Here is a 27395-nt window from a genome sequence, read left to right on the forward strand (position 1 = left end):
AGAGCAGCTGGGGCTGCCCCTGGATCCCTGGCAGTGCCCCAGGCCAGGCTGGACACTGGGGCTGGAGCACCTGGGACAATGGGAGGTGTCCCTGCCATGGCAGGGGTGGCTCTGGGGGGAGTTAAGGTCCCTTCCAACCCAAACCCTTCTGCGGTTCTGTGATTCCATGATCCCCACGTCCCTCCTGAGGCAGGGAGCCCTTGCAGGGTGCCCACAGCGCTGTGCCCCCCTTCCCCACAGCCAAGACAGTGCTGGCTGCAGGAGAGGAGCAGGTCCCAGAGGCAGAACCGGCCATGCCACTGTTCCAGGCTGCAGGAGAGGAGCAGGTCCCAGAGGCAGAACCGGCCATGCCCCTGATCCAGGCTGCAGGAGAGGAGCAGGTGCAGGAGCCAGAGCCAGCCATGGGCCCCGAGGAGCGGCTGCCGAGCCCCGTGCCCCGGCAGGCAGGCTGCCGGCAGCAGGGAGCAGCAGAGCGCTGCGGGAGGAGCAGAGAGCGGCACCGAGTGCAGGCACCGGGAACCGCTCCGTGTTACCTGGCCAAACCCGCTGCTCGGTGCCCGGTTAATCCCACTGCTCGGTGCCCGGTCAAACCCGCTGCTCGGTGCCCGGTTAAAACTGCTGCTCGGTGCCTGGTCAAACCCGCTGCTCGGTGCCCGGTTAATCCCGCTGCTCGGTGCCTGGTCAAACCCGCTGCTCGGTACCCGTTTAAAGCCCTGCTCGGTGCCCAGTTAAACCCGCTGCTCGGTGCCCGGTCAAACCCCTGCTGGGCACCCGGTTAAAGCTGCTGCTCGGTACCCAGTTAAAGCCGCTGCTCGGTACCGGGCCGAACCCGGCGTTTGCTCCTGCCACGGACAGCTCTTCCCTGCTACAGCAGAACTGGTTCCGTGGCCCTGTTTCTCCATCGGCTGTACAGTGTCATGCCCACACCCCTGACACCCCGGCCCCATCCTTCTGGGAGGGTTATAAGCGATATTCCTCACTCACAATAACTCACAGAAATTTACCCATGTGTTTCACTTGGGCTTTGTGACTCGGCTGCAGAAAGGCACAGGTGAAAACAATTCCAGACAAGGTGAAAAAGCCTGCATGCTTTAATTGAGTTAATAAATCAGTAAAATCAGGTTTTATGCATTTGTCTTTACAAAGTCCCAGCAGTAAATCAGTATCTGCTTTCAAATAACAACACGAGTTAAGTGGTTCCCGCTGTCAAGAGCCCTGATGGCATAGCGTCAATTAAAGACCAAAAGGAGAAGATTTATTTATTATCTATTATTTATTTATTAATTATTTTTTAATTTTCTTAGGGCTGTTCTGTGGAGGGCTAAGAGTCGGACTCGATGATGCTTGTGGGTCCCTTCCAACCCAACCATTCTGTGATTGTTACCTATTTTAAGGCCACGCATCATTCGCTGTCGGGGCTGGCTTAGCGGCCGCAAGCTGTGATTTTGCAGGCGGATGTGTCTGCTGTGAAACCCCCTCCATGTCTGCTGTGAAATCTCTCCGTGTATCCTTTGAAACCCCCCGTGGATCCTTTGAAAACATCCCGTGGATCCTTTGAAACCCCCCGTGCATCCTTTGAAACCCCCCGTGTATCCTTTGAAACCCCCCGTGCATCCTTTGAAACCCCCCGTGTATAATTTGAAACCCCCCCTGGATCCTTTGAAACCCCCCGTGCATCCTTTGAAATCCCCCGTGTATCCTTTGAAACCCCCCGTGTATAATTTGAAACCCCCCCTGGATCCTTTGAAATCCCTCGTGCATCCTTTGAAACCCCCCCGTGTATAATTTGAAATCCCCCGTGGATCCTTTGAAATCCCTCGTGTACGCCTGTCCCGTGTGACTGAAGCGCCCTGAGGGAGGCCCGCGGGCGGGCAGGCCGAGCAGAGCGCTCAGCGGCCAGAGAGCGGGAGTCATGAGGGGTGTTCTGAGGGATGGTGTCCCGAGGGATTATGTTCTGAGGGATGATGTTCTGAGGGATAATGTGAGGGATGATGTTCGGAGGGACGATATCCTGCAGGATGATGTCCTGCGGGATGATATCCTGAGGGATGATGTTGTGAGGGATGTTCTGAGGGATGATGTTGTGAGGGATGTTCTGAGGGATGATGTTCTGCAGGATGGTGTTCAGAGGGATGATGTTCTGCGGGACGATGTTCTGAGGGATGATGTTCTGAGGGATGATGTTCTGAGAGATTATATACTGAGGGATGATGTTGTGAGGGATGATGTTCTGTGGGACGATGTTCTGAGGGATGATGTTCTGAGGGATGGTGTTCTGAGGGATGATATTCTGAGGGATGATGTTCTGAGGGATGATGTTGTGAGGGATGATATTCTGAGGGATTATGTTCTGAGGGATGATGTCCTGAGGGATGATGTTCTGAGTGACAAAGTTGTGAAGGACGATGTTGTGAGGGACGATGTTCTGAGGGATGACGTCCTGCGGGATGATGTTCTGAGAGATTATATACTGAGGGATGATGTTCTGAGGGACGATGTTCTGCGGGACGATGTTCTGAGGGATGGTGTTCAGAGGGATGATGTTGTGAGGGATGATGTTCTGCGGGATGATGTTCTGAGGGATGATGTTCTGAGAGATTATATACTGAGGGATGATGTTCTGCGGGATGATGTTCTGAGGGATGATATTCAGAGGGATGGTGTTCTGAGGGATGATATTCAGAGGAATGATGTCCTGCAGGATGATATTCAGAGGGATGATGTTCTGCGGGATGATATCCTGAGGGATGATATCCTGCGGGATGATGTCCTGAGGGACATCCTGCGGGAGCCGTCCCCGCTCTCCCGTCGCCCGCCCGGCCCCGCTCCCTCCCGCCCATCATGGCGGCCCGCGGTGCGCTGAGGGAGCGCGCGCCCCGCCCCTCCCCGCCCCGCCCCACGGCGCTGGCCAATGGGCGGGCGGCGCGGCGCTGACGTCACGGGCGGCGCTGAGGCGGCGCTGGGGCGGGCGGCGCGCGGTCAGTGCGTGCCCGGCCGCCCGCCAGCCATGTCGCGACAGAGCCCTCAGGAGGAGAACCTGCAGGGTAAGGCCGCGGCGAGCGGCGCCGGGGGCCGGGGACGGACCCGCGCGGGGCCCTTCTGGGTCGCGATAGTGGGGGATTGCGGTGGCAGCTGTGCGCGCCGCAGTGCGTGCCCGTCGCCCCTGTCCCAGGGAGCGGGCTCGGTGGATGTGCCTGTGGGCAGGGCTCGGGCCAGTGGCGGGGATCGGGTGTTGGGTAGCACCGGATTGGCCGGGGAAGGGAAAAATCCCCGCGCAGCCACACACAGCGCGGCTGGCACGGGGCTTGTCGCGATTTCAGGGGCCGTTCTCATCGCTCTGTGGAATTCTGCTTCTTAATTCCCAGCTTTGAAAGCTGTATCTTAAGAAAATGAAGGTTCCCAGCGCTGCTCCGGTGCTTTGCAGTGCTGGCCTGTGCTCGCACATGTGTCCTGGGCTGGGATATCGTGACAGACCCCTCTGTCCCGAGGCCATCCCCGGGACTCGTCTGGCCGGGCTGCATCGCCTCTCCTGGGCTTCGGTCTGTTTGTGTTTCCAGCTTGATAAAAACACAGCTGCTTTTATCTTTAGATGGTGATATCACAGCCTGCTCCGTGTGCTCCAGCACAGCCCTGCTCTGAGGAGTGTCTGAAAGGGAAAGGGAAAGGCAGGGAGAATTGTAAACCACATCTTCTGTCCCCTTGCTCCTGCAATCGCAGTCCTCCCCCTGCTTTATCCTGCATTCCCAGCGCTGTACCCAGTAAGATTTCAGCAGACAATTTGAGCTCTAGCGGTTGTGATGGTTCTTTGGTAAGAACTTGAGCTTCCCTGGATTTCAGGGGAAAGGGTAGGGAAGGGTTTGTCTGGCTCTGAACACACTCCCTGCCACATACCAGGCACTGTCACGTGGAGGGGAAAATTCCCAAACAAACCCAAACAACAACAAACCAGCTGGGAAGGAAGAGGGCTTTGGAAGGAAAGTGTCTCTTCCAGACTCGGTGGCCTGGAATGTTTGTAAGCAGCAGGTTTTGTGGTACTGTGGCTGTCCAGAGGGAGGTCTGTGTTTTCAGAAGGGAGATGCTCGTGTTGCTGATGCACACGAGGCAGTTTGGCTTTGTGCTGTTCCCGGTTGATTTTGGAGCCCTCGGTCTCCTCCCAGCCCAGATATCTGGGCTGGCTTTGCTGGTTTGAGGTTCCTGCTCCACGCTCAGCCTGCATCCCTGTGCTGCTGGAGGGCTGGGCAGGGACTCTGCAGCTCCAGCTGCGTGTGCTGTGCCTGTGTGCCCTGAGCAGCCCCAGCCCCACGGGCCGCGTGTCTGCTTTCCCTGCTCATTCCCTGGGCATCCTTGCCCAGAATCCAGGGGATCCCCGCTGCCCTCCCGCTCCTGTCCCCGCTGCTCTGCTCCCTGCGCGCTGCTGGGGCTGGGCCACGTCTGTTCCACGCTGGGTTCCTCTGGCACCTGTGGAACTCGGGTGTTTTCTGTTCCCTGAGCTCATTCCTGGGGGCTGGAGGGACAGGACATCCCAGTGCCAGAGGGCAGGGCTGGATGGGAGATTGGGAATTGGGAATTGTTCCCTGGCAGGGTGGGCAGCCCTGGCACAGGGTGCCCAGAGCAGCTGGGGCTGCCCCTGGATCCCTGGCAGTGCCCCAGGCCAGGCTGGACACTGGGGCTGGAGCAGCTGGGACAGTGGGAGGTGTCCCTGCCATGGCAGGGGTGGCACTGGGGGGGATTTGGGGTCCCTCCCACCCAAAGCATTGCAGGATTCCTTAGGGAGGGAGCAGCTCCGGGCCCTGCAGCGAGCTGTCCCTGCCCAGGAGTTGTTATTCCCTCCCTTAGGAAAACAAAGCCCATGTGACCGTGTTAAATATACTGCTAGCAGCAACCCATGACAGCCCTTGCCTCACACCCGCAGTTGCTTAACAGCAGCACCTGCAAATGGCACTGAGGAAAGGCTGCACTGAGCAGGCCCTGCGCTCTGGAGCCCAAAATAATTTCAGCAAACTAACGGCTGAGCTTTGGCAGCAAAAGTCCTTGAGATTACTGTGACTGCCACCTATGTTGAACAATAAAAATTTAACATATCCCAGAATAAAAGATCTGTACGTGCGGAGAGAAACACAACGTACTGCTAGCAGCTGCCTCCCAGCCCCGTGAGCCTTCCCAGCCCGGCTGCCTGCCCTTGGCACTCCGTGCTGTGAGAGCTGGGAGCAGGGCTGGCCGTGCCCCTGCGGCTCAGCTGTGCCCTCTGCCCGCAGGGTCCTGGGTGGAGCTGCACTTCAGCAGCAATGGCAGCAGCAGCTCCGTGTCCACGGGCAGCCAGGAGCAGGTGCCAGCCTCGCTGTCCATCCACAACGGGGACATGGAGAAGATCCTGCTGGACGCCCAGCACGAGTCGGGCAGGAGCAGCTCCAGGGAGAGCTCCCACTGTGACAGGTGAGCGGGGGCTCTGCCACGGTCACCGCGGGGTCCCAGGGGTGTCCCCGAGGCAGAGACAGCAGTGCCGCACGCGTGAATTCACACGCACACGCCTGTTCGTATGAACACACGAGTGGCTAGGGGTGTGTGTGCTCCCACATGAACACGCGTGTGCCTAGGGGTGTGTGTGCTCCCACATGAACACACGAGTGCCTAGGGGTGTGTGTGCTCCCACATGAACACACGAGTGCCTAGGGGTGTGTGTGCTCCCACATGAACACACGAGTGCCTAGGGGTGTGTGTGCTCCCACATGAACACACGAGTGCCTAGGGGTGTGTGTGCTCCCACATGAACACACGAGTGCCTAGGGGTGTGTGTGCTCCCACATGAACACACGAGTGCCTAGGGGTGTGTGTGCTCCCACATGAACACACGAGTGCCTAGGGGTGTGTGTGCTCCCACATGAACACACGAGTGCCTAGGGGTGTGTGTGCTCCCACATGAACACACGAGTGCCTAGGGGTGTGTGTGCTCCCACATGAACACACAAGTGCCTAGGGGTGTGTGTGCTCCCACATGAACACACGAGTGCCTAGGGGTGTGTGTGCTCCCACATGAACACACAAGTGCCTAGGGGTGTGTGTGCTCCCACATGAACACACGAGTGGCTAGGGGTGTGTGTGCTCCCACATGAACACACAAGTGCCTAGGGGTGTGTGTGCTCCCACATGAACACACGAGTGCCTAGGGGTGTGTGTGCTCCCACATGAACACACGAGTGCCTAGGGGTGTGTGTGCTCCCACATGAACACACGAGTGCCTAGGGGTGTGTGTGCTCCCACATGAACACGCGTGTGCCTAGGGGTGTGTGTGTTCCCACATGAACACACGTGTGCCTAGGGGTGTGTGTGCTCCCACATGAACACACGAGTGCCTAGGGGTGTGTGTTTCGTGTGTGCTCCCACATGAACACGCGTGTGCCTAGGGGTGTGTGTGCTCCCACATGAACACACGAGTGCCTAGGGGTGTGTGTGCTCCCACATGAACACGCGTGTGCCTAGGGGTGTGTGTGCTCCCACATGAACACACGTGTGCTCAGGAGCCACAGCAGATGTCCAGGAGTGTCACACAGTGTCACACAGCAGCCCAGCCCAGGGGCAGCTGCTCAGGCAGTGCCACTAATGCGTGTGCTGGATTTTGGTGGGCTGGGAGGTCTCCAGCCTAAGCTGTGTTTGGGAAAGCCCAAACTGCAGGACTCGGACTCCGCAGCAGGACCTGCCTGGCCTGGCTGGGGGGGATTCAAACCAAGCCCCGCTGGCCCTCCTCGTGTGCTGCCCGTTGTGTCTGTGCGAGTGCCAGGGCTCCCCCAGCAGCGTGGGCAGAGGGCTGGGGGTCAAACCAAGCCCGGCTGGCACTCCTCACGTGCTGCCCGTTGTGTCTGTGTGAGTGCCAGGGCTCCCCCAGCAGTGTGGGCAGAGGGCTGGGGGGCAGAGCGGTGCCTCTGGTGGCTGGGCTGTGGCAGCACTGGGGACACGGTTGGGGCACTCCTGGGCACAATTCCCAGCTTCCAGGGTGTCACGGAACGCCTCACCTCCTCCTTTCCTGGTGCTTCTGTCCTGCTGCAGCCCTCCTCGCTCCCAGACCCCCCAGGACAGCCACAGAGCTCTGGAGATAGAGAGCCACAGCAGTGGGGAGAAGAACAGCTTCCAGGTAAGAGCCTCACCTGGCTGGGGGACAGGGCAGCTCTGGCTCTGTGCTTTGGGCAGGAGCAGCAGGAGCTGCTGAGGCAGAGGCTTCCACAACTCACGGCAACCCTGCAGATCCAGCCTGGCTGTGTTTGTTCCTGACACCTGGGGATGTTTTGGTTTGGTCTTTCCAATCTGTGACTGAGATTTTTCAGAAGGATTTGCCCTCTCCCTTTGGCTGCTGACAGGGTGCATTTCCTACATCCCCCACCAGTGCACCTCCACCAATTCAGCAGGAATTTTAAAAGATATTTTGACAGCAGCAAGAATTTCTAGAGCCACCTAAATAGGGCAGACAAAAATACACAATTTCCAAGCCCCGCCATAGCTCTGATTCCAGGTATTTTAACATTAATACCACACCTGAATATGTGCTGCTTTGGAAAACTCCCTGTTCTGTCTGATTTCACTTTGTAGGTTTGTTTACCTTGCAGGGAAAATGAATAAACACATTTGCAACAAGCGTGGGGGAAAGGATGTACATTGACCATGTCTAATCAATGCAGGGCTTATTGCAGGATGACAGGCTGAAATCTGAAGTCTTCAATGTAATAAATTAGCTTTTCATATTAAAAAAATGACTCACAAAACATTTTGAGGAAGGAAGTATTTCAAGGAAGTGAATTTTTCTGCATCATTTCTACAACTCCTGCCAGACTCCGAGGACCCCGCTTTAGGTTAGCTAAATGTGGTACAGCAAGTTAATTATTACTGGAAATTATTATTTTATATTGTCAGAAACACCCTTCAGCTGTTTAAAGATCATGATTTAGACTCTGAGAACAAATAACCCCAAGTTAGAAAGCCGACAGAATTTCAGCTGCCTGGACAGTTTTATTTCCATCCTGTGTGTGTGTGCATCAAGAGCTGCTGGAATTCTGGGAGCAGGATCTATTTTTATCCCAAGGCCTGGGCTGTGTGGAATGGAGCCGAGCTGAGCCAGGAGCTCTGCCCTGACTCAGCGTTTGTGCTGTAACTGCACCAGAGCTGGGGCTGGGGGAGCTTGTTCTGTGAGCACACACCTGCCAGGCTCACCTGGCCCCCAGCAGGGCCCAGGGACTGCAGCTGGCCCTGCCAGGAGCTGGACAAGGACTGCCAGTGACACCTGCCAGCTCTGAGCAGGGCCAGGAGTGCCTGTGCCAGTGTCCATCAGGGTGGGGATCTGGGATAGGGCAGGAGTGCCTGTGCCAGTGTCCATCAGGGTGGGGATCTGGGATAGGGCAGGAGTGCCTGTGCCAGTGTCCATCAGGGCTGGGAATTGGGATAGGGCAGGAGTGCCTGTGCCAGTGTCCATCAGGGCTGGGAGAGGGCAGGAGTGCCTGTGCCAGTGTCCATCAGGGCTGGGATCTGGGATAGGGCAGGAGTGCCTGTGCCAGTGTCCATCAGGGTGGGGATCTGGGATAGGGCAGGAGTGCCTGTGCCAGTGTCCATCAGGGCTGGGAACTGGGATAGGGCAGGAGTGCCTGTGCCAGTGTCCATCAGGGCTGGGAATCTGGGATAGGGCAGGAGTGCCTGTGCCAGTGGAACAGGGCTGGGAGAGGGCAGGAGTGCCTGTGCCAGTGTCCATCAGGGCTGGGATCTGGGATAGGGCAGGAGTGCCTGTGCCAGTGTCCATCAGGGCTGGGATCTGGGATAGGGCAGGAGTGCCTGTGCCAGTGTCCATCAGGGTGGGGATCTGGGATAGGGCAGGAGTGCCTGTGCCAGTGTCCATCAGGGCTGGGAACTGGGATAGGGCAGGAGTGCCTGTGCCAGTGTCCATCAGGGCTGGGAATTGGGATAGGGCAGGAGTGCCTGTGCCAGTGTCCATCAGGGCTGGGAACTGGGATAGGGCAGGAGTGCCTGTGCCAGTGGAACAGGGCTGGGATCTGGGATAGGGCAGGAGTGCCTGTGCCAGTGTCCATCAGGGCTGGGATAGGGCAGGAATGCCTGTGCCCACTGGAACAGGTCGGGGAGCTGAGGATATTTCAGGTCTGTGCATGAGGATTAAGCGCTGGGCTCTGGGATTTCACTGCCAGGGCAGTCTTGTCTCGGGCACACATGGGATAATGGGGTGTGGGGTATGGGATAATAGGGTGTGGGGTATGGGATAATAGGGTATGGGGTGTGGGGTATGGGATATGGGGTATGGGATATGGTCTTTGCCATTCGCACCCCACTCTGAGGATGGTTCTCCCTGCTCTTGGTCTGGGATGTGAACACTTCCCAGAAGGGGCATGGGAAGGTGGATGTCAGTGCTGGCTCGGGCAGGGGTCTCAGGCAGTGATCCCGGGCAGGGGTCCCAGGCAGGGGTCCCGGGCAGGGGTCCCGGGCAGGGGTCCCAGGCTGTGGTCCCGGGCAGGGGTCCCGGGCAGGGGTCCCGGCTGCAGCCAGGGCTGTGCAGCTGCAGCTGCCCTGCTCGGTGCTCAGTGCTGTGGCTCTGCTTGCAGTCTGAGGAGGATTTCCTGGAGAGGAGGAGGGAGGTGGAGCGGCTGCTGCGGAGGAACGCGGATTGGATCTGGGACTGGTCCAGCCGGCCCGAGAACATCCCGCCCAAGTGAGTGCTGCCACGGCTGCTGGGAGAGCTCCTGCAGCTCCTGCTCCTGCCTCAGCACCCCTCACCTTCCTTCCCCAAACACAGGGAATTCCTCTTCAAGCACCCCCGGCGCACAGCCACGCTCAGCATGAGGAACACCAGCGTCATGAAGAAAGGGGGGATATTCTCTGCGGAATTCCTGAAGGTGTTCCTCCCATCCCTGCTGCTCTCTCACCTGCTGGCCATTGGACTGGGGTAAGGTTCAATTGAGAAAAAAGAGGAGATTTTTTTACCTGCTTTCTTTGAGGCCTGATTCTGATTCCCAGTTCCCTCTTTGTCCAAGATGGTTATTCAGGAAGTGCTTCCTGCCTGTGGTATTGCTGGATGGTTGAAGTTTTCTGATTTTCTCCCTGGTTGGGAATTTCTCAGAACAATTAAGAGGCAGGGAAATGAGGAATTCTGTGCACTGGAACTGTAGTGACACAGCACTCGGCTCCACTGGAGATGAGACTCTTAATCTCACAACTAGGAGATCAGCAAAGCAAAAAGCTAATATTGAATAGATTTTAAAATTCCACTGACATAGATTTAAAAATATTTAATATTATTTTAAATTACCCAGTAGATGTTTTTAATTCCTGGGAGGGATGGGGGGCGTTTCCTTTCCAGAGGAGCGTGGGGGCAGGTGCTGGGCCCTGCAGCTGGGGCAGCTCCTGGGGCTGGGCTCCGGATCAGTTCTGTTCCAGCTCCGCTGGCAGCGCTGCTCCCGCCGGCAACTCCAGCGGCGCTGGCCTGGCAGGGAGGGCGTTCCAGCCCCGGAGCAGCCTGGCTGAGCGAGTGCTCTGCCCCTGCCCGCAGGATTTACATCGGGAGGCGCCTGACCACCACGGCTTCCAGCAGCACCTTCTAGCGGCGGCGGCGGGGCCGGAGCGCAGGAGGAGCCCAGGAGGGGAGCCGGTCGCGGCGCCGCGCGTGTGTCCTGTCCGTGTCCTGTTCTAGTTTAGTCTGAACACGGGAAGGGAGACGCCGGAGCTCCCGTGTCACATAGAGCCTTCTGGATCAATCCCCGCTGGATCAGCCCCGCGAGCGCGTGGCCGACGCTGCAACGTCCCGTAGTGCTTTGTAGTGCAGTAGTGAGCGTTAGAGCAGCTCCGTGTTTAGTCAGCCCCAGCTTTCAGCAGCCCCTGTGCTGGGCCGTGCCCGCGGTGGGAAGGCTGGCGCTGCTCCTGCAGCCCCCGAGGCAGGCAGGGATGAGCCCAGGCTGCGGTGGCCTTTCAGACGATCCGGGAGTTGCCAGGGGCTCTCCTGCCCCGGCAGCTTTCCCTCTGGTAGGTGTTGCTTGGTTCACGGGTGGGAGGTGAAGGTGTCGAGACACAGAGGTGAGCACGTGGGTAAAACTCCGTCAGTTTGTCCCAGTTCAGAGGCAGGGTTTGGATTTAGTGCCTACTAAAAGCTGCTTGTGCCAGGACATTTATTTAACCGCAGCAGTTACTGCAGGGTCTGTCGCTTACAGGCTTTTCCTGTCCCACATCAATCCGCACATGAACCACAGGGTGGCTTCTCCTTGGTTTTTACTGATGCAATGCCTTTCCCTCCCGTGATTTTACCTTATTTAATGAGAAGATGAATGTTTGCCAAAATACCATGTTTTATATATTTAAATAAAAAGGTTCCTGGTGAACTCAGTGTTTCCTCATTCCTTTTTCTCCGGGGGCTGATGAGGCTCTTGGCCTCTGCCTGCCCCTTCCCACCGGTCGCTTCCTGACATGGAATTGAGCCGTTTCCATGGAAACAGCATCCTTCAGCCCTCAGCAGGCCCTGGGCGCCCTGCCCTCACTGCAGCGCGGGGCGCGCTGCTCCCGAGCGGCTGCAAACATGGACTTGCTGAGGCTGGAAAAGCCCTGTGAGCCCACGGGGTGCCACCCTTCCCAGCCCTGCCCCGTGTCCCCAGGTGCCACCTCCGCAGGGCTGTGAAACGCCCCCAGGGATGGCGGCCCCGGGCAGCTGTGCCAGGGCTGGGCAGCTCTTTCCAGGAAGGAATTTTCCTACTCTCCAATGCAAACCTCTCCCGAGGCTGGAGCCAAGAGCCCCCGCCTGCTCCGCTGCCGCTTCCCTTTCCCGTGCGACAGAGCAGCAGCTCCCTGCCGAGCAGCGGCCGGGCTCTGGCTGACGGGAAGGGGTTAAACACGGTGTCCCTTGGTCACTGCCATTGTCCCCCGGCTCCTTCCCCCCAGAGGGGACGCCCTGAGGCTGCGGGGCACAGCGCGGCGTTCCTGCTCACCCGCTCCCCGCTGCTGGGGCCTGCAGGGGCGCCGCAGCTCCTCAGCTGCTGCCGCGGGCCTGTCCAGAGCCCTGGGGCACGAACAGCCCCGCAGGGTTGGGGTGGGAGGCAGCTGGAAGCCCCCCAGCTCCGCCCCATCCAGTTCCACCCCTCCCCACGGCGAGCACCTTTCACTGGCTGGGGCGGCTCCGCTAGCAGCAGCTTTACCAACCTGACACTGAAACCTGGTTAGCTAGAAGGATAAAAATGCCATGACAACGGTCAAAAGCCAATTGAAAGTGGTACAAGCAAAGAGGGCTGTAGAATAGGAGATCCCACCCTCTCCTTTTCGCGGGTATTGCGCTTGTGTTTGCTGAGGAAACAGATCCACAGCCAGCACCCCGGCCACCCCGACCATCCCAGCTGGAAACACCCCCTGGGCTGGCCAACTCCCTCCCACAAGAAGGAAACACAGGGAGCACGGCCAGGTAAACATTTAAAATTTATTAAACTTTTTGGTCAAAAGAACTGAACAATTATGTACAACCCCACGGATCGGCTCGAGCAGGCGTTGGGAACGCGGCTGGATCAACGCTGCAGCGACCCCCCAGTTCCACATCTCCAGAGATCCAAAGTGTCACAACCAACGGACAGGGCAGGACCGGAGCGAGCCTTTCCTGGAGAGCCTCGGGCTTGTCCTTCCCCTCGCTGGGACCCAGCGGCTCGGGGGCGGTACCGGGAGGGACGGCCACGGCTTGCTCTCGGGACTGGAACACGCCTTTGTTCCAGGGAAAACGGAGTGTAACCACGCTTGGGGCTGGCCGGGGGAAAGCTTGGGGCTCTGGGAAGGAGTTCCCAGGCTGCAGGCACCTGGCAGAGCGCAGCCTCCGGCTGCTGGGGGCTGCTGGACGCGGCCCCAGGCTCATCCGGGGGAAGGGGATGTGATTTAGGCCTCTTTGGAAGAAAAAAAAAAAAAAACAAATTAAGAAACAGTACCTAAGGCTTAAAACAAGTGAGCGAGAGAGCTCCAGCAGCTGCTGTCCCGCCCGCCGGGGCTCAGCGTGGCCGCCCTGGGCAGCCCAGCCCGGAGCGGCTCTGGAACTGCAGTGGGAAATGCAAGATTCTACGCCAAATACTTAAAATAAACTGTTCCCTTTGTGACAAATACTAAAAAGGTTAAAAACCATAACGCACGTCAGGTCTGCCTCTGGCTGAGGGTGAGATGCGCAGGAAGCTGCATGCCCATCCTCAGAGCAGAGGCGGCGGCGATGTTTTGGTTCCCTCCGTGCAAGGCCGACACTTGGTTAAGGCTGTGGATGTTTCTAGGACCCTTTCCATCTCCTACTTGGCACACACAGAGCCTCTGACAACAAATCCAGTGCAACTCCAACTCTATGACAATGCCATGGAAACTCTAAATTCAGAATCTGAAATACTACACAAAAAAGTTCGTATTAGTCTGCCAAAAACTCGGTGTTTTGGGGCAAACCCTGTCAGAGGTGCCACCAGAACTGTTCTGCAGCAGCTCAGGACATGCAATACAAAAAGAAGACTGAATACATCCCTCCAGCTCTAAGAACACGTTTGATAGGCTGTTATTTATTAAGTGGTCTCCACCAGAAGGTGTGGTTATAGGTACAGTTGGTGAGTAAATAGCCATGGACACCTGCCTAGAGCCCAGCTCAAGCCCTGCAGCGCCCCGGGGTCAGGCCTGGCCCGGGCCCGAGGAGGAACGGACAGGCATCAAGCACGAGAAATGTTCTGAAAGGCCCAAATATTACAGCAGAGAGAGCGAGAGAGAGAAATTACACTTTTATGACAACTTTTTCTTCTCGGGTGTTAAATTTTTTGGTCTATAAACTGGAAAGGAAGGCTCAGACATCAATAAATACATTTGTTTTGAGTGTTGGCCTCATTGAGCACCGTCCACCAATTCTGCCTCGGAGGGTCCTCCCCGAAAGGCGCGTGGACGCCCCCACCCACCGCAGGCAGAACCACGCCAGGAACTCAAAGCCAGGCCAGATGCTCTCCGATAGCTCAAGGGAAGTAAGTGCATCAATGTTCCTCACTGATAGGACAACAAGGCCTTCTGTTACAGATAAACAACTGAGCTGAACTATGTGAGACGAGACTCTGTCCGCGGGCGGCCGTCCTTAGTTAACCTTTTCCTGGAATAAATACAAGTTATTGGTGGCAGCTACAGCGATGATGTTCTCCATGGGGTGCCACGCCGTGTGCAGAATCTTCTTGTTGAAGTCCAGACTGTCAACGGTAATCTCGTCCTTCTTCCTCTTGCCGGTTGTGCACACTTTGCGCGGCTTGAGGATGGCACGAGGCTTGCTGCTCTCCCGGGAGGCCTCCAGGGTGGTGTCCCGGCGCGTGTTCCGCTCAAACGTCCGGAAGAAGTTGTTGTAAGATCCAGTCATGATTGTACTGGTTCAAGGAGAAGGAAGGCACGTCTGGTTAGAAATAAATCCACCCCCTGCTCTCAGCGCCACGCGTGACTGTCGGAGCACGCGCGTCACCAGGCCGCGGCACTCCACTCCTCTCCCCTGCACTGGACACTGCTCTGCTCCTCTGGGGCCTGAGCACTGCTTCCACTGCACCACTCCTCTTCCAGCACGAGTCCCCCTGGTGTCCCCTCCTGCCACTGGCACTCAGCCGCAGTGACGCTTTGTTCATCTGCACGTGAGCAAAGCAGGTTTTCCTGGTGCTCCTCCATCCCTCTGTCCCTTGTCAACACAAGTCGGACTGGTCTGGATTGGAAGGGACCCCAAATCCCCCCCAGAGCCACCCCTGCCATGGCAGGGACACCTCCCACTGTCCCAGGTGCTCCAGCCCCAGTGTCCAGCCTGGCCTGGGGCACTGCCAGGGATCCAGGGGCAGCCCCAGCTGCTCTGGGCACCCTGTGCCAGGGCTGCCCACCCTGCCAGGGAACAATTCCCAATTCCCAATCTCCCATCCAGCCCTGCCCCTGGCAGTGGGAGCCATTCCCTGTGCCCTGTCCCTCCAGGCCCTTGTAAATACTCTCTGGGTTCTTGGCTCCTCCAGGTACTGTGAGGCCACCCTGGGGCCTCTGCAGGTGAACAGCCTTTCAGCAAGAGCCTGAATAGCCTCTCCCAGCCTTTCCCCCCAGCAGAGCCGCTCCATGCTCTGATCATTTGGTGCCTCCTCTGGCTTCTCTGCAGCAGCTCCAGGTCCCTCCTGTGCTGGGCTCTGCAGCTGGGGCTCACCTGGGCACAGGGGCAGGAACAGCCCTGGCAATCCTCTTGGTGTGACCTGTCTACTGCAGGGTTTGTGCCCTCACATCTGTCACTCGGAGCTGTTGGCCTGAGTTCAGAGCAGCCAGCCCTGGCCCTGCCCAGGCTGAGCCGAGTTCAGAGCAGCCAGCCCCGGCCCTGCCCAGGCTGAGCTGAGTTCAGAGCAGCCAGCCCTGGCCCTCTGCAGGCTGAGCTGAGTTCAGAGCAGCCAGCCCTGGTGCTCCCCAGGCTGAGCCGAGTTCAGAGCAGCCAGCCCTGGTGCTGCCCAGGCTGAGCTGAGTTCAGAGCAGCCAGCCCCGGCCCTGCCCAGGCTGAGCTGAGTTCAGAGCAGCCAGCCCTGGCCCTCTGCAGGCTGAGCTGAGTTCAGAGCAGCCAGCCCTGGTGCTGCCCAGGCTGAGCCGAGTCCAGAGCAGCCAGCCCTGGTGCTCCCCAGGCTGAGCTGAGTTCAGAGCAGCCAGCCCTGGTGCTCCCCAGGCTGAGCCGAGTTCAGAGCAGCCAGCCCTGGTGCTGCCCAGGCTGAGCCGAGTTCAGAGCAGCCAGCCCCGGCCCTGCCCAGGCTGAGCTGAGTTCAGAGCAGCCAGCCCTGGCCCTCTGCAGGCTGAGCCGAGTTCAGAGCAGCCAGCCCTGGCCTGCCCAGGCTGAGCTGAGTTCAGAGCAGCCAGCCCTGGTGCTGCCCAGGCTGAGCTGAGTTCAGAGCAGCCAGCCCTGGCCTGCCCAGGCTGAGCTGAGTTCAGAGCAGCCAGCCCTGGCCCTGCCCAGGCTGAGCCCGGGCCCCCGGGGCCTCACCTGTCGGAGCCGTTCCAGCAGCACTCGAACTTGTCGAAGATGCAGTCGTTCTCGTACAGGGAGCACAGCTTGCTGCGCAGGTACTCGTGCACCTGGGGACAGGGACAGCGTTGGACACGCACGCGGGGCACGGGGACAAAGGGACGGCTCGGCACAGAGGGGGCTGTACCTGGTAGGTCTCCACGGGCCGGTTCTCCATGTTGAGGTCCCACACCTTGACAGACAGGTAGTCTCTTGTCATCATGTATCGCCCGCTGTGGCTGAATTTCACATCAGATATCGAGGATATTATTTCTGAAAAAAATGATCTGCTGCTAGGATCTTCAGGTTCCTCAAAAACTGCAGAGAGAACACACAGTGCCACATGAAACCAACGCCAGCTCTTACGGCTTCCATGTTTTCAGTACTGGACAATTTTAAATCAGTGACTAGTTTCTTTTTGAAGAAAGTTGCTCTTTGACACCTCTCAGAAACAATCTCTTTTTTAGCACGGTGGTGCTCTAGGTCACCAGACTGCCAGATGTCCTTCTCCAGCATTCAGCTGGAGCACAGCACCAGCAAAGCACAACCCACAGGCCTTGGGGATCTTGGGGAGCAGCAAACAGCCGTGGGTACTGTACCCATCACACCTGATCTACACACCAGCCAGCACAGCAGCAGGTGGCAACAGCAGTGAGTTCTCCTGAACACCAGGAGACCACTGGACCATGTACTGTTCTTCAGCTCTGAACCACAGCTGTACTAAACAAACCCTGAAATGTGAGCAGCTACATTTGCAGCACAGTTGGTGTGATTTCAGAGAGCAGATCAACACACGTGTTGTTTAAATCCATGAGTCAGCCTCTGAAAGCAGAGATTCCTGACCCAGGCTACCCAGATCTCACTCACATGTGACAGACCCCTTGTAGCAGGAAGTGATTCAGTCACGAGCAGTTACAAATAAAGTGCTTTTAAGTGATTTAATGCAACACTGAACCGGATCAGTGGGGTGGCCTCGCGTTAGTCACTTCCCATTGCACAAGAATTTCCTCCTAGCTCCAAGAAAGGCTGCAGTGCAGGAAGCTGGCCTGGAAGTGTGCGTGTGGCAGGCACCCCCAGGGCTGGGCACACTGCTGGAGCTCAGCTCTGCCAGCAGGGAACAGGGACACAGGGCTCTGTGCAAGGCCCGGGCAGGATGCTCATGGCTTCCACAGCAAAGCCTTCTTCCCTCACCCGCCCACACTCTGGCAGCTCAGCAGCCAGGGGAGCAGCCACCCTGCATCCCTGGAAACTTCCAGGGCGTATTCCTAGGGATTCATCCTACCCTAGCAGCTGCCCTGGTCACCCTGGTGACAGGGGACAGTGGTTCTGGCAGCAGCAGCCTGGTTTGCAATACACAGAGGTGCAAGAGCTGCCTGAACTGGCACGGGGAGAGCAGACACCTTGAGAGGCACCCGGGCCGAGTGTGGCCAGCAGACAGGTGTCACTGTGCCCAGAGCACTCGTTCCCGTCAGTTCATGAGGCACAAAGGGGCAAAGAGCAGCCAGCTGGTGCCTCACGCTACCCTGTGCCCAGCCTAGAACAAGAGAACTGAGCCGTGCCCAGCCTAGAACAAGAGAACTGAGACATGCCCAGCACCGCCGGCCTGGCACTGCCAGGGAGGTCGGGACCCCCGGGCTGGAGCAGCACAGCCAGAGGGCAGCACGGCCAGAGGGAAGGAGGGAGGGCAGGCAGGAAGGCAGGAAGGAAGGCAGGCAGGAAGGCAGGAAGGAAGGAAGGAAGGAAGGAAGGAAGGAAGGAAGGAAGGAAGGAAGGAAGGAAGGAGGGCGGGCAGGCAGGAAGGAAGGAAGACGGGCAGGAAGGAGGGCAGGAAGGAGGGCAGGCAGGAAGGAAGGAGGGCAGGCAGGAAGGAAGGAGGGCAGGCAGGAAGGAAGGAGGGCAGGCAGGAAGGAAGGAAGACAGGCAGGCAGGGAGGAAGGAAGACGGGCAGGCAGGGAGGAAGGAAGACGGGCAGGCAGGGAGGAAGGAAGGCGGGCAGGCAGGGAGGAAGGAAGGCGGGCAGGCAGGGAGGAAGGAAGGCGGGCAGGCAGGGAGGAAGGAAGGCGGGCAGGCAGGGAGGAAGGAAGGCGGGCAGGCAGGAAGGCGGGCAGGCAGGAAGGCGGGCAGGAAGGCGGGCAGGAAGGCGGGCAGGAAGGCGGGCGGGCAGGAAGGAGGGCAGGCAGGAAGGAGGGCAGGCAGGAAGGAGGGCAGGCAGGAAGGAGGGCAGGCAGGAGGGCAGGAAGGCGGGCACTCACACTTGGAGTGCTGGTCGCACAGCGCTGAGGAGCGCATGTCGCACAGGCGGATGGTGCCCTTGCTGCTGCTGTACACGAACACGTTGCAGTGGTGCGGGTGGAACTCGGCCGCCGTGATCACCTCCGTCAGCTCCTCCATGTTGGCTGGTTTGATGTCCACGATGTCTGCCACAGCTGGTCAAGGCCTGCAACGCTTCACACCCGAGCCCCTCCGGCAGCTCATCGGTGGCAGAGCTGAAAAATGCCACCTAGGAAAGCGGGGCGAGAGCTTCCTTTCCACAAGGTAAGGTACAGGAGTGGGGGACAGCCTGGAGGGAGAACTCTGGATTTGACAAGTCACAGAATGGTCAGGGGTGGAAGGGACCAGATTGCCCTAAGCCCAGCCCAGCCTGGCTCTGGGCACTGCCAGGGATCCAGGGGCAGCCCCAGCCGCTCTGGGCACCCTGTGCCAGGGCTGCCCACCCTGCCAGGGAACAATTCCTTCCCACCTAACCCTGCCCTCTGGTTCTGGGAAGCCATTCCCCTTTGGCCTGTCATTACATGCTCTTTTAAAAAGTGCTTCTCCACTTTTTAAAAAGTGCTTTCTGCATCTCAAATCCACAGATGCTGGGCAGTTTCAGACTCCTGGAGTGAAAGAATACCTCACAAGAATCAAAGTCCAGCAAGTCTCCCTAAGGCTCCTTTTCAATGCTTCCTACTGCGCACCAAATAAACCTCATCTCTTTCCCTAAAGCTTTGGAAAACCTGACCTATTTAGGCATCAGTACTCCTACAACTTTTATTTGACTGCAGATTTGTCAGTGTAAAGCACCCTTGTAAGTGTTAACAGTGCTTTAACAGTGTAAAGCACCTGTTACTTTTAGCTGCACAGGTTTGCAGAAAGATCTGAAAATTACTTCTGCAGTTAATGGCGTCATTTGACATGAAAAAAATACTGAGATTTGGTTTCAAGAGAAGTGTCACTTGGTTAAGAGACCACAAACTTTGAAAGAAGTATCCACAGTAACAAAGGATCTACTGTTCATATCCAGCAACTCTTATTTAAGCTGACTGAACTTCACAAGTTAGGGATGCTCCCACAATTCCTCAGTTTCTCCTTAGAACTCAAACCCTCTCTGGTGTTTCTACTGACAGTTTTGCTCTGGAGGCACGCTTGCCCTCAGCAACGACTGAGCATCCCAAAGCCTGCTTTCCCTGCATTACACCTCCAGACTTCAGAATCCTCTTTTCAGCGCTGGCTTCTAACACCCACTCTAATTAGTAACACCCAAGCGAGTCTCTTAAAACACAGGCAGCTGTGCACCCGCTGTGCAGAGGGCACCGAAGGATACTAAAGCTCCTGTTGGTGACCTCCAGGTGCCAGAGGTTGATGCGGAGGTCGTCGGCAGACAGGTACGTGGCGTAGTCACTGTTGACAGAGATGGAGTTGATGTGGTAGGTGTGGGCGTTGGCGAAGGTCCTGCGCGGGCTGGCCTCCACCATCAGGTCCATGGGCTTCAGCGTTGGCACCTGAGCGGGCACAGAGCACACGGGCTGGGCACAGAGGGACTGCTGACCCCCGGGGTCACTGCTGACCCCCACAGATCACCCTGGCACAAAGTGACTGCTGACCCCCATGGGGTCACTGCTGACTCTCACAGGGTCACTGCTGACCCCCACCCATCACCCAGCACAGGGTCAGTGTCTTAGGAAGGACCCTCTGGATTGAGTCCGTTCCCCCAGCACTGCTGAGGCCACCACTATCCCCTGTCCCCAAGTGCCACAGACAGCTGTGAAACCCCTCCAGGGATGGGGACTCTACCCCTCTGCCTGTCCAGTTTCCCCTGCAGAGCTTCCTGCCCTCCAGCAGATGCACATCCCACTCACCTTCCATCCCCTGTCAACTCAGAGGCTGCCCTCCATCTCCTCAGCCAGATCATCAATAAACACCACAAACAGAACTGGCGCCAACACCGAGCCCTGAACCCCACAGCTTGTTTGATGGCAATTAATTAATTGCACTGCACAGATTTCTGTATTGATTCGGTAACTAAACACTTCTGAAATCCACTGAGCACAAAAAACACTGAGAGAGCACACGGATGCTGACTTTGGACACTGCCAGCAGGAAACCTCCCAGTCAAAGGCAGCCCTTGGTGCCTCTCCCAACAGCACGTGGGCTGTGTTTGTAAACAAACCCTGAGAAATGTCCCCAGACCTCAGACTCGGGGTGCTCAGGAAACTGGCAAGAACAGCCTCCAAGGAGATTCCCAATTTGCTCATCAACAGTCAGCAGCAATTCAGGCACACCTGGATGTCCTGCTCCCCCAGCCGAGCTCAGGGGTGCCTAAGGTAACCTGTCCTCCTGGAACCGGGACTGATCCAGCCCAGAGCTCCCTACCTGCCTTCCTGGTTTGTTTACACCAACTAACGACTACAATTAATCCATTACTCTTTATCAGGCCACTGTCCTATCGCAGCACAGTGCTCCCAGCCTGGCTGTGACAGCACAGGTGCACCAGTGGGAAAGATCAGGAATGGGACTTGGAAATGCCAGGGTCTCTGTGTAAAGTGCTGCTTCTCCTCCAGGGCCACGTCCCCACGACCATGGGCACTGTGTTTCTGTAGCAAAACCTGGCAAGAGAGCCCCAGAGCTCCTGGTACACTGCGGCTCTCCAAACCCTGAGCATTTTAACACATGAAGGTACCTCCAGGTGAGATTTTTCCTCCAGCCAGCTCTTGTTCAGATTTGGCTCATCCATCAGCCCTTCTCCCAGGCTGCAGTGCCTGCAGGGGCTGCAGCCCAGAGCAGCAGCAAGTGCAGGGACTGGCTGGAGAGGTTCCTGCTGCTGCTGCGGCCCCCGTGCAGGACCGTGCCTTAAGGAGCTCAAAGTGCCCCCAAAGTGCCCCAGCTGTGCCTGCTCAAGCAGGGCAAGGCTGCAGAACCCAAACTCCACCGGGACCTCCTTCTACCACTGATCCCAAGGGACGTCCTCGGGTTTAGCTGCTCTCCCTGGAACACTCGCTCCCACCCGAGCAGCGGTGCACACACCGAGGCAGCGGAAATCCTTTCCCAACACATCTTGAACACCCAAAGCTTCTGTTCAATGCTCAGCTTTGGCAAAAGCAAGACAAAGCCCAAGAACTGCCTCCAGCTGAAGTCCCTCCCATGGAGGGGGGCTCTGAGAGCAGCGAGAGCCTCACTTCTGCTCCTGCTGATGGTGGAACAACATGAAACCCAGGAAAAACCCCAACCCCCCCTTCATTTCTTGGGCTCCTGCTCCAAATGATCCCAAGTTTGGAACACTAACCCTGCCACTACAGCATGACAGCCCAAGACTATTCCAGTGCACATTAGGTTATCCAAATGCTTGGAACTTGCTCTAACAAACACACCTTCATCCCGCCACAGAATTCCAATTTTTGAGTCGTTCTCTTAGAAATACAGTATTTTAACAATGGAAGTTTCCCTCAGGCTTTCCAGAGGAACTTTTTAAAATAGTTTTTATCTCTAAGAACATGAAGTGTTTCCATTTTTTTCTGAAGGTTTCAGTGAGCCTGACACAAATACCATTTTTGATTTGCACATTTCAGTTTGGTAGCACAGAGACAGAAGAGCATGCAGAGAGATGCACAGAGTCAAGGAGCAGAGACGTACCCGTAGTTCTGTGACTCGGAAAGGCTCCCTAAGTCTTCCATCTTCATCTTTTAAATTATAACCTTCGGCTCGTTTATCCCTTTCACTTATTTTCCATAGTTTAATAGTTTTATCTAAAACCAAAAAATTCACATGCTTGAGAAGGGATTGAATACAAAATGAAATCAGTAAATATGGACTCAGCAGAGTGGACACGAGTGACCTGTCTGCGTTTCCCCTGCCTGCAGCAGAAGGACCCTGATGGAGCTCTTTATCCACAACGTGAGGTGCAGTTTGAGTAAGATCCCAATTTGTGCCCGAGCACTAAGGCCCTGTGCCTCCCACCCAGCCAAATGCCCCTGCCTGGAGAGAGTTTCACACAGCAAGCAGCCAAACTCCCCACTAAGCCCTGCATGGTCAGCTGAATGCCATCAGGAGACCACTGCTAGGGACCAAACCCCACAAACACATGAACTCCTTGTCATAAAGGAAACCAGGTCTGTCCCAGGCACCTGCTCAGAGGCAGCCAAAGGTGGAGATCAGGGTTTGTCCCAGTGTTTGGGCTTCCAAAGGAAGGCAGGTGCCAGGCGTTACCAGAGAAGTGCTCCCTGTGCAGGCAGTGAGTGCACACTCGTCTCACCCAGCGGGGAGATCCCTGGCTAACTGGAGCAAACCCCTGCTCCCCAGACTCCTGCAGAGCATTTCAGTGACACAGTGTAAAGAGTGCTTTGTTAAGACTTCTATCAGAGGAAATTATTTTAATTGCACAGACCAGCAGACAGAAGTCACTCCTGCTTTTAGAATTTCACCATGGCCTCACAAAGTGATCCAAACTGCTGGGAATAATGTATTCCTCTGATAATAAGAGCAAGTTTTTTCCAGAATAGTTAAACAGAATAGTTTAGGTTGGAAAATACCTTGAAGACATGAGTCTAACTGTTCCCACTAACCCATGTACCCAGTTCTACAACTTCATTTACAGATGCTCCATGATGCACCAAAGCTAAACAGACCCAATATTAACACAGCCAACATTACAATCAAGACGTATTTTGCATGTAATTAGAGAAGACATTAAAACAACCCCAAAATATGTCAGAAAAAAACCCCAAGTGTATGACAGGTGAGACAATATTCCAATGACAGAGTTCTTTGTGCAAAAGAAAGGGCCCTTACCATTTGTAGACAGCAGGAAGTGAGCAGCATTCTGTTGTGGTAACCACCTAATTTTATTAATTTTTTCCTCAATTTCTAGACTTTTCAAGTAGTCAAACTCAGGCTCATGACTCTGGAAGGTACTGTAAACATTGTATTCTCCCCGAGAGAGAGGACGGCTTTTAGTCTGCAAGAAAAAGAGCATTTCTTGAGGCTGGTGGCACTGGGTCCCTCAGAAATGGCCCCCACAAAACAACCACTAGAAACTGTCAGTCAGAACGTCAGCTTTTACAACAGCTCTTGAATTTTGAACCTTCAGTCTGGGATATTGTAGCCAGTTTAGCATCAATACAGCGCACACAGCCTTTCTTTAGAAATGTAATTTTATGTATAAATATCTGTGCACCCTTCAGGCTTTGCCATTCTCATGTGGTGGCTGTGGGAGCGAGGAACAGAGAGCAAAGTCCCAAGGCTCCCCAGATTTGCATTATCAGATTTGAGGCAACCTGCTATCAGGCTCTTTCTGAGTAAGCTGGTGTCAGTGGTTTGTGCTGCAGAGCAGCCCCAGGGGTGCAGTTTGCCCTGCAGTGTCTCGTGCTGTGGAGCCTCCACGCTCTCGCTGAACTCTCACACTGCACATGAGTGCACTCCCTACACGCCAGTGACCTGTAAGAACTGTGGGCAGCTCCTCTCACCTGACCCCACGCAGAGGTTCCCTGCACTCGGGGCCAGCTGCCTTGGCACTGCTGCTTTCCCTCACACGTTTGGCTGGAGTAATTGCTGCTTGCAAGTGAAGTCAGGTCCTGTGAGCCCAGGGCATGATGCAGAGCATTCCAGGATGCTTTCCCAAATCCCAAGTGTCTGGGGAACTGTGTAACCACCCTAAGCTGTCCCTGACCTAGTTAGCCAAATCTTAAATCCAAATTGAGTAAAAAATATGGCTATTATTTTAAGGTTCCAGCATTATACACTTATTTGAGATTCTTTCCTGCAATTCTGCACATGACAAAAGAAATGCTCCTCATTCCCAACTCTTCCCTCAATTTCCCTGTGCTCCCAAGGAGACAGCTGAATAGTCCTGTGTGAACAGTCTGACCTGGGGTTTGTTTTCCCTTTGCCAAGGAAGTGCTGTGACAGGCAGGTTTTGCTCTATGAAACAACTGAGAGCCAACCCATAATAGTCCCCCTCCCCATCATGCAACTCCAAGATCCTGAGAGGTCCAGGATGTGCCTGAAGCACTTCTGACCTTATCTCTGGGCCTCAGTCAAGCCTCTGGCCACCCCAGTAAATGATGAATGAGCCTGGAGCCGCGTGGCTCAGCCAGGTAACATTTCAGCAGCGCTGGCACCTCACTGCCCCAGAGCCCCCAGAGCAGAGAGGGCAGGGCTGGCAGCAGCAGCACAGCCAGCAGAAATGCAGAACACCGGCCAGGTGCTCATTAACACAGCATCATCTGAGCCCCTGCTGCAGAAACCCCACAGCACCCGGAGATCTGTAACATTCATCTACAGACAAGCTGAATTAAAATTCCATTATCAATTCTGGTATCATTTCTGGTATCATCATTATCAATTCCATTATCATTTCTGACCCAGGAGAATGCTCAAACCCTCAAATTCCCCTCAACTCCTCGAAGGAGAGAATATGCAGACACTGGTGAGAACTGCCATGTGGAATCCTGACTTTAAAGAACACAATCCCAGATTCCTCCCAGACATGGCAATTACTTCTCCCATCCCCACTGCTGCTCTGGATATCCCAGCTCAGGATGAACACACAGGAACATTACAGCACTGTCACCCAGCTGAACTCATGAAGAGGAGCTGTGGAACTGCAGGAGGGACAGTGCTCCCACCCTCCTGACGGGAAATGCTCAAGTGTTTCTGGAGAAGTGGCTGTTTCCACTGGTTTTAAATACTTAAACAATTTTAAACTACCTTATCCTGTACTCCTTGCAGCTTATTCCCTGAACTTCTATTACATTCTCTCCCCAAGTATTGTGATTTATCTCAGATCAGCCTGACCCAGTAGAAAAATTCAGGAGAAAGTCCAAATTCTGCAAAGCGACACTGAGGACACCAGGTACATACAAAGAGCTCACTTGGATTTTGGGGACTTTTTTTTTTTTTTTTTTGGAAGGAGGGAGAGGAACCCTCACAAAACCAACTTATCAAGTACAGTACAGGGCAGATACTTAGAAACTCATCTAACTTGGGGTTTTCTGAGAAAACTCTCCATTTAAACCTCAGGGCATGAACAGATGAAGCGAGACTGTGCAACACAAGAACAGCGTAGTAACAACACTTTTGTTTTTTGAGTCACTGACCTCTTGTTCCCTTTGAAATATAACCACTCTGCCACCTTTGTCTCCTGTTGCAAGAAGATCACCAGTGTAATTAAATTCAACTGTTGAAATTATATCAGCTGTAAAGAGAACAGAAATAAACCAGCACTGTAATGTGGAAAGCAAATCAAGCAGTTCCAAGACTTGAGCACAAAAAAAAGCATTACAACTCGTATTAATGCAATGACAAAATTCTTCATTTACATCCACAAATGAAGCCATGCTTCAAAGTTTGACACACTTTTATTGACAAGCTAGAACACTTACTCATTCCTCAGCGCAGGCCTTTAGTCACCAGAGGCACACTGGCTCAGGAACTCAAGGTGTGTGTGCTGCCCCTGGGATATCCCTGAGCTTCCCAAGGTGTGTGTGCTGCCCCTGGGCAGTGTCCACGGGATATCCCTGCCCTGAGTTTCCCAAGGTGTGTGTGCTGCCCCTGGGATATCCCTGAGCTTCCCAAGGTGTGTGTGCTGCCCCTGGGCAGTGTCCATGGGATATCCCTGAGCTTCCCAAGGTGTGTGTGCTGTGGGCAGTGTCCATGGGGATATCCCTGAGCTTCCCGAGGTGTGGGCAGTAGCACTGCCGTGTCCATGGGATATCCCTGAGCTTCCCAAGGTGTGGGCAGTAGCACTGCAGTGTCCATGGGATATCCCTGAGCTTCCCAAGGTGTGTGTGCTGCCCCTGGGCAGTGTCCATGGGATATCCCTGAGCTTCCCAAGGTGTGTGTGCTGTGGGCAGTGTCCATGGGATATCCCTGAGCTTCCCAAGGTGTGGGCAGTAGCACTGCAGTGTCCATGGGGATATCCCTGAGCTTCCCAAGGTGTGGGCAGTAGCACTGCAGTGTCCATGGGGACACCCCTGCCCTGAGCCTCCCCCAGGGACCCCAGCCCAGTGTGTTCATCCTGCCCCGATGCAGGTGAGGCTGAGGCACACCTGCCTTCCCCAAGCACTCAGGGAGTCAGGAACTTCAGGAGCCTGAACAGGCAGCTCTGCTCAGCCAAAGGGGCAAAATAGAAACAAAATTCTTCAGCTGAGCTTCCGGAACCAGCTCCCTGCAGAAGCATCAGCGAGGACACATGGAAGCAGGAGAGCAAAGGAAAAGCCCTCAGGACCCGCAGTGCCCTGGGGCCTGGAGAGAGCCAAGTGCTTATCCCCAGAGCAGCCCCAGCGCCTCTGGGAGGTGGCAATAAAGAAATAATTGCCACTGAACAGCCCCAGCCGAGGGGAGGTGAGATAAGGAGCGGGAAATGTCTGTCCCGGGGCTGGGGCAGATGGTAACAGACCTGACAAAGCACTCAGCAAACACCGCTCCTGCTGGGCCTGCTCACATCAAATATTGCATTTATGATGCAGATAGCAAAATTCTGAGGCTTCAAGTGTATCACATCAATTAGTTCCAGAGTGTGCAATTGGAGACTCCCTGGAAACTCCTTTCCTGGATTGATCTTGATGTGCTATCTTTGAAATTCCTTTCGATAATGCCCCACTCTCACCAGGAAGGTGATTAGAAACACTAACCAGTTTTCTCAACACAAATTCATTTTTCATCTTTTACCAATGATGGCCTTAAAAATTTTTTCCTAGTATGGAGAAATAATGATTTACCTTCCTGGATTAAAAAAAATATTATTTAGAACTACTAAATAAATGAGTAAATCTAATCTACAGATTTATGCCAGCCTTCAATATCACATAACTAACAGCTTTTGGACACATCCAGTTTTACAGTCACCTTTCTTTAAAGGGAATTACTAGTCAATTTCAGTTATTGTTAATTATACACAGGGATTTTGGAAGACACCCTGGAGAGCCAGGAAACCAAGGAAAAGAAACAAACTGAGAAGACAAGCAATCAGTGAAATGACTTCACTGAGAACTGTATGACATTTTCAGCACTCAGACAGAAAGAAGCCCTTGAGTTATGAAAGTTTATTAGTAGCAAAATGAATATTCTTCTACCACCCCCACCTGCAAGCCCTTCCAGCAAGGATCCCTTTTACCCTTGGAGAGTTAGGAATAACAGCAGG

General features: G+C 55.4%; 2 protein-coding genes across 2 annotated transcripts; one reads left to right on the forward strand and one right to left on the reverse strand.

Moving 5' to 3' along the window:
* The first annotated feature begins 2912 nt into the window (after positions 1–2912).
* On the forward strand, positions 2913–11354 carry LOC119702782 (BCL2/adenovirus E1B 19 kDa protein-interacting protein 3-like). The gene is made up of 6 exons (XM_038141380.1): positions 2913–3044; positions 5256–5433; positions 7042–7126; positions 9588–9694; positions 9779–9928; positions 10532–11354. The coding sequence occupies exons 1-6, from the start codon at positions 3008–3010 to the stop codon at positions 10581–10583; spliced, it is 609 nt and encodes a 202-aa protein (XP_037997308.1). The 5' UTR covers positions 2913–3007; the 3' UTR covers positions 10584–11354.
* Positions 11355–12422: 1068 nt separating this feature from the next.
* Positions 12423–25727, reverse strand: LOC119702731 (serine/threonine-protein phosphatase 2A 55 kDa regulatory subunit B beta isoform-like). Its single transcript, XM_038141276.1, has 8 exons — positions 25351–25727; positions 23045–23210; positions 21890–22002; positions 19584–19761; positions 18253–18417; positions 16149–16318; positions 15980–16071; positions 12423–14366 (listed from the first exon to the last, which is right to left on the reverse strand). The coding sequence occupies exons 1-8, from the start codon at positions 25588–25590 to the stop codon at positions 14087–14089; spliced, it is 1404 nt and encodes a 467-aa protein (XP_037997204.1). The 5' UTR covers positions 25591–25727; the 3' UTR covers positions 12423–14086.
* Positions 25728–27395: the final 1668 nt, after the last annotated feature.

The sequence above is a fragment of the Motacilla alba genome, chromosome 6, assembly GCF_015832195.1.
Source record: "Motacilla alba alba isolate MOTALB_02 chromosome 6, Motacilla_alba_V1.0_pri, whole genome shotgun sequence".
In the NCBI taxonomy this organism is placed as follows: domain Eukaryota; kingdom Metazoa; phylum Chordata; class Aves; order Passeriformes; family Motacillidae; genus Motacilla; species Motacilla alba.

Excerpts from the sequence above, each read along its gene's own strand:
- LOC119702782 (XM_038141380.1), top strand. The coding sequence starts at position 3,008 with ATGTCGCGACAGAGCCCTCAGGAGGAGAACCTGCAGG. Across the intron at positions 3,045-5,255 it reads TCAGGAGGAGAACCTGCAGG|GGTCCTGGGTGGAGCTGCAC; the intron begins GTAAGGCCGCGG and ends CTCTGCCCGCAG. Across the intron at positions 9,929-10,531 it reads CTGCTGGCCATTGGACTGGG|GATTTACATCGGGAGGCGCC; the intron begins GTAAGGTTCAAT and ends CCCTGCCCGCAG.
- LOC119702731 (XM_038141276.1), bottom strand. The coding sequence starts at position 25,590 with ATGGCTTCATTTGTGGATGTAAATGAAGAATTTTGTCATTGCATTAAT. Across the intron at positions 16,072-16,148 it reads GGCCCGTGGAGACCTACCAG|GTGCACGAGTACCTGCGCAG; the intron begins GTACAGCCCCCT and ends CCCTGTCCCCAG. Across the intron at positions 14,367-15,979 it reads TGCTGGAACGGCTCCGACAG|TACAATCATGACTGGATCTT; the intron begins GTGAGGCCCCGG and ends TCCTTGAACCAG.